General features: G+C 37.6%; 1 protein-coding gene across 1 annotated transcript; it reads left to right on the top strand.

The window, feature by feature from the left end:
- Positions 1-578: 578 nt before the first annotated feature.
- LOC110913078 (protein STRUBBELIG-RECEPTOR FAMILY 7) lies at positions 579-5047 on the top strand. Its single transcript, XM_022157945.2, has 16 exons — positions 579-1304; positions 1558-1690; positions 1780-1851; positions 1946-2011; positions 2085-2156; positions 2246-2317; positions 2404-2475; positions 2679-2744; positions 2831-2893; positions 2969-3273; positions 3380-3663; positions 3740-4014; positions 4084-4216; positions 4294-4412; positions 4488-4644; positions 4718-5047. Exons 1-16 carry the CDS (start codon positions 1226-1228, stop codon positions 4853-4855), a joined length of 2106 nt encoding a protein of 701 aa, XP_022013637.1. The 5' UTR covers positions 579-1225; the 3' UTR covers positions 4856-5047.
- The last annotated feature ends 1015 nt before the right edge of the window (positions 5048-6062 follow it).

The following is a 6062-nucleotide window of genomic DNA, read 5'->3' as shown; positions in this document are numbered from 1 at the left end:
TGCCTCTGAACAGTTAAGCATTATACAAGCTCTTAATGGTTCAGACCTCTTACTGGTTCAGCACTTAACCATTCAGATGTTGCCAAACAGCCTCTAATTATATTAAAAATTAGTAAAAACTAATAACCCATGTGGCATTATCTAAATATAAAAACATTGTAAGTTGAAACCCTAACCAGTAAGTACGACCTTTGAATGTTCAACACCTCTCTGGCCTTCTCCATCTTTGATATCACGCTCCTTTATTCAGCCTATATCCAATCGATTCAACCCAATATCATCCATCCCTTCAATCTTTAAATGGTTATATTTAACCACTTTCGTTGTGTACAATGTTTAAGATTAACGATGCCTTTTTTTTATTTTCAAAATTAATGTTCATTTGTGTTCGTTTGCGTCGTGGTTAGTGTTCACGAACTGTTCGCGAACAACCAAAATCCCTTAACGAACGAACACGAACACAAACTTATGTTCGTCATGTGTTCGCGAACAGTTCACGAACATCCAAATTTCCTTAACGAACGAACACGAACATAGCCTTGTTCGTGTTTGTTCGGTTCGTTTACAGCCCTAGGTAATATCACAGAGTGCACAAAACACAGGGGGTAATATGAAAGGGCATTATAGTCATTTCAACTTATAGTCAACAGATTAGTCAATAAATTTGAGGCCGGGGGGGTAAGGTTGCGAGATAACAGTGAATAGTGGGGGGTAAAATTGCAATTATTTCCTTAAGGGGTAAGGGTGTTAATGACCCCTAACCTCATGAGGTAAAATTACAGTTTACTGAATATATCAAGGTAGAATAATTAGTTAGCCATTGCAAAAAAGAAATGTTTTGAGTTTGGTATGTAACAAAGAAAAAATAGGTGTAGGGATAAACTAATTTGTCTGGACGCTCGACCCCAAGCAGTCAAACAAAAACACCATTTTCCTGAGCTGAGCTGCAGGCAGACTGTTCTCCTCCTCACCCCCAAATTAAATTACTCTTATTATTTTATTCACCGAATCTTAAAGTTGCTGCTAAGCATTATTAATTAATTAATTATTAAAATATACAGATATAGATGGAGTAGTATATTTTTGTTGCTTTGGATTCTTGGTGAAGATCGTGCCTGCCAGCCAGCTTTTCCCAAGAACGAAAATGGGTGCCATACCCTCCTTTTACTAGAAAAATTATCCTTTTTCTCTGACTTGTATCAAACATTCCAACCCACAAGCAAAGATGAGGAGGAGGCCTTTGCTCTTTGTCTTTCTCATCTTGGCTCCAAGCTTCATCAATGGCGACACAGATCCGTCTGATGGTTTGTCTAGCTTATCTAATCTTTTTACATTTTTAGCTTTCAGGACATTCTGATTCATCTATTGTACAATTAGGCAAACAAACCCCCAATATTATGTGGTGGTTTCAGTCCAATCCAATGATAATGTTTAACACAATTCAGTACCAGACCAACATAGTTTAGCTATTAGTTATTATAGATAGATTCCTGTCCAATGGCAGATGAGATGATTTTCTAGATCACATTTGAGAATATGTGTTTATGGTATGTGCAGCCTCTGCTCTGAGGGTCATGTACCAGGGGTTGAACTCCCCTGGGCAGTTGACCAAATGGACCTCAAATGGTGGGGATCCATGTGGAGACAATTGGAAAGGTGTTAAATGTTCAGCTTCAAGAGTCACAGAAATGTATGTATGCTTCCTTCCTTCCTGCATTCAACACCATATTACTCATACATAAATGCAAATCTTTAAAGATTTCTCTGCTCTTGTTTCAGCAACCTATCTGGTCTTGGCCTCTCTGGTAATTTAGGGTATCAGCTTACAAGTTTGACTTCATTAACCAATTTGTAAGATTTCTTTTTTCTTTTTTTTTTTCTCAAAGAAGAAATATTGTTCAATCTCTTCATACCATACATACTTGACATTTGTGTTTGTGTGCAGCGATATAAGCAACAATAATCTTGGAAACCAGATACCTTATAACCTTCCTCCAAAGTTGCAGAGATTGTATGTTTTCCCCACTTGAGTTTTCATCATCTAGTTTGTTTCGATTTCTCATTGCACCCGTCTTGTAATGCAGAAACATAGCTGGATGTGGATTCAGTGGCAGCCTTCCATATTCCATATCACTAATGACTTCTCTAAAATACTTGTAACTGGACTTTTTTCAATTTGTTTCTTTCTTTTGGGCTATCATATAACGTATGATATATATCATTTTTCTTTTGTTGTTCTGGCCAGAAATGCTGCTCGCAATCAACTAAACGGCGAATTGCCAGATATGTTTGGAAAACTTTCAGATTTATCCACATTGTAATGCTTCCATATCCCAAGTCGAGGAATATATATATATTTTTTTATCTTAGGGAAAAGGCAATTAACATTTTGTTATGCTTCAGGGATCTATCTTTTAATTCTTTAACGGGTGATCTTCCTGAAAGCTTCAGCTCACTGTCCAGTGCAACTGATATGTAAGTTTAAATTAAAGATTGATCACTATTTGTAATACATGGTACATAGAAACCTTAAGGCCCATCTATATACCGTGGGACCAGGCCAACAATACAAAATACAGTAAAGTAAACCTTAACTACACAAAGTAGGTCTTTTATCAAAGAAAAACAAATCATCAGGCTGGTATTCAGATATTGCATTATTCCTTATTTTAATGCAGGTCTTTACAAAACAACCAGTTTACAGGAACTATCAATGTCCTTGCTGATCTTCCTCTTAAACACCTGTGAGTAATACAATCCACTCTTTAAACCAAATCATTTGGTTTCTGTATATCAAACATATTATCTTACTTACCTTTCTGTTTTACAGGAATGTTGCCAATAACAAATTCAGTGGATGGGTTCCTAGTCAATTAAAAAACATAGATCTGCAGTAAGTTTCTGGTTTTAAAAGCTATATTATATGTAATATCCAACTTAAATGTTGAATATATAATTTGCATGACAGAAAGGACGGTAACTCATGGAACTCAGGGAACGCACCCCCACCTCCACCGGGAACACCAGCAGCTGGTCGAAACCACCAACCGAGCGGCAACAGGAGCCCACCTACAAATAATTCTAGTGATGGTGGCAAGAAATCTGGGGTCAGTGGTGGAGCTATTGCTGGTATTGTGGTATCCGTTTTGGTTGTTGGTGCTGTCATTGCATTCTTTTTGTTAAAAAAAAGATCCAAAAAAGCACATACTGACATTGAAAAAACGGAGAACCAGCCTTTTACTCCTCTTGCCTCACAGCCACAGGGAGTTCAAGGTACAAAACTGGGATACCTGAACTACATCTATTTTTAGTGAAATCTATATATATTTCTTGATATTTTTTGTGCGTATCTTTATGCTATGTTGCATTGTTTTATCAGAAATGAAATCTGTTCAAGCTTCCTCAAACGAAAACATAAAATCATTTGAAGTTCCGGCTGCAATTAGTCTTAAACCACCACCAATGGAACGCCATAAATCATTTGATGATGATGATTTCTCAGCAAAACCTGCGGTCCCCAAGAAGAAAAGTGTAGCTCCTACAAACGTCATATCATATTCAATAGCAGATCTTCAAATAGCAACGGATAGCTTTAGTGCCGATAACCTTGTTGGCGAGGGGTCCACTGGACGTGTTTTCCGTGCTCAGTTTGAAGATGGAAAGGTATTATATTTTGTTAATGAACGAGCATGACTTCTGGTTTCTCATTATTATCTAACCTAAACTCATTTATTTGTAGGTGGTTGCTATAAAGAAGATAAATTCATCAGCTCTAAGTGGTGATATGTCAGAAAATTTCATCGATATAGTTTCAGATATATCACGGTTACGCCACCCGAATGTGACAGAACTTGTCGGGTATTGCTGTGAGCATGGGCAGCACCTGCTGGTTTACGAGTTTATTAAAAATGGTTCACTCTATGATTTCCTGCACCTATCAGATGAATACAACAGCAAGCCATTAACATGGAATAACCGCGTGAAGATTGCTTTAGGCGCAGCACGTGCATTGGAGTAAGTCGGATATAGCGTGCCTGTAAATTTAGTTTTTGTCCATGTTTTCACATAATTTTCTTCCTCCAGATATCTGCATGAAGTATGCTCACCATCCGTTATTCATAAAAGTATAAAATCTGCCAACATTTTGCTGGACTCAGAGCTTAACCCTCACATTTCCGACTGTGGTTTAGCAAGCCTCGTTCCAGATGCAGATCAGGTATGGTATTATAGTATGGTTTGAAATTTGGTCTGTTTGCGAATACCCATTGTTATGCGACTTTTATCTTGTTGCAGGAATTGGATAATAGTGCCCCAGAGGTTTCGATGTCTGGTCAGTACACAGTAAAAAGTGACGTCTTTGGATTTGGCGTCACCATGTTGGAACTGCTCACAGGAAGAAAACCATTTGATAGGTAAAAGCTGCGTGCCAAATTCTAGCAACGTTTGTTTTTATATTACATGACATGACATGTATTTCATGTGTACAGCTCAAGGACAAGATCTGAGCAATCATTAGTCCGATGGGCAACGCCTCAACTTCACGACATTGATGCCCTTGCTAAGATGGTTGATCCTGCACTGAAAGGACTTTATCCAGTTAAATCTCTCTCGAGGTTTGCGGATGTAATTGCTCTCTGTGTGCAGGTAAGATTTAAATTTGCAACTTGAGCTCTTTGAGATATTATTACTAGACGACTGATTGTGGGTTAATTGTCAGCCGGAGCCTGAGTTCCGACCACCCATGTCGGAAGTGGTGGAGGCATTGGTTAGACTTGTGCAGAGGACAGACATGAGCAAGAGAACAGTTGGTAATGATGTACGTCACGACAACAACCAGGAGTCATATGAACCTTGAACATAATTTATTTCCATTCCCAAGTCTCTTCTATTTGTATTGTGGAATTTATTTGTTGGTCGGTCTCTTGTATTTTATTTGTATTGTGTTGTTTGTAAAGGAAATGATGTTTGGAAGTTGGAATCTGACTAGGAGATTTGCTTTGTTTTTGGGGTTCCTTTATATGCCAAATGAGGGATGTTCTTGATCAAAGTGATTAAAATTTATATATATTTTTCAAAACTTAAGTGTGCATGGAGACAAAACTAGTTCACTTCACTTCAATTTGATATGATCTGGTGATATGGATTTCGGTTCACACATGTAAGAAGGATTATTGGGAAATAAAGAAAAAGTCTTTGAAGTTGTTTAAATAATAGCTTAGAGACTTGTATAAATGTTGAAGAATTTATTTGAAAGATGGGTTGTAAAAGAAATTAGCAAACTCACTATGTTTACTAGAAAAGAATGAGTTCACTTATGCAATCTGCTTGGACTTCAAAAGTACAAACAATGAAGCGAAGTATGATGCTCTATTGGCAGGGTTGCGCATCGTCGACAAGCTAGGAGCCTGCTATTTAGAGGCTCATATCGATTCAACGTTAGTGATGGGTCATATCAACGGGAGCAACGACTATAAGGACGCAACCATGATTCTTTACCTTAACCAGGTTTAAGAGCTCATGTGGTGGTTCGCTTCTTGAAAAGTTATCCACATCAAACGAAACAAAAACAAGCGTGCAAATGCGCTCAGCAAGATGGCGTTTGTCGACTTCAATCATCTTGAAAAAGAGGTCCGAATCAAGGTTCTAAATACTCCTTCTGTCATGCAGGCGGGACGTCATTTTAATGGGGATTCCCTATTAGCAATATTACTACTATATTTTTTCGGTTCTTCATTTTGTTTACAAGTACACCAAAATGCGTTACCAACAAAGTTTTCGTCGCGATACCCACCGCAACACAGGAATAAATAAACATCTATCTTATTGAGGAATATCGGTTACTTTTACAGCATTGATCCATCAAGTTTTGAAGTTTGCATTGTTAACCCACATGTTTAAATTGCGCCACCAACCCCTCAAATTTTTAACCTTTTGTTTTTAGCCTTCATGTTTGAAAGTTTTCATTTATAAGTCATGCGCATTACTCCGTTTTTACATCCTTCAGCTTTTAAAAATTGCAATTTTAACCCCTAAACTACTACTCCATTTTACGATTTTTACAA

The sequence above is a fragment of the Helianthus annuus genome, chromosome 15 (assembly GCF_002127325.2).
Source record: "Helianthus annuus cultivar XRQ/B chromosome 15, HanXRQr2.0-SUNRISE, whole genome shotgun sequence".
NCBI classification, from domain to species: domain Eukaryota; kingdom Viridiplantae; phylum Streptophyta; class Magnoliopsida; order Asterales; family Asteraceae; genus Helianthus; species Helianthus annuus.
This window is presented reverse-complemented; position numbering and strand designations above follow the sequence as displayed.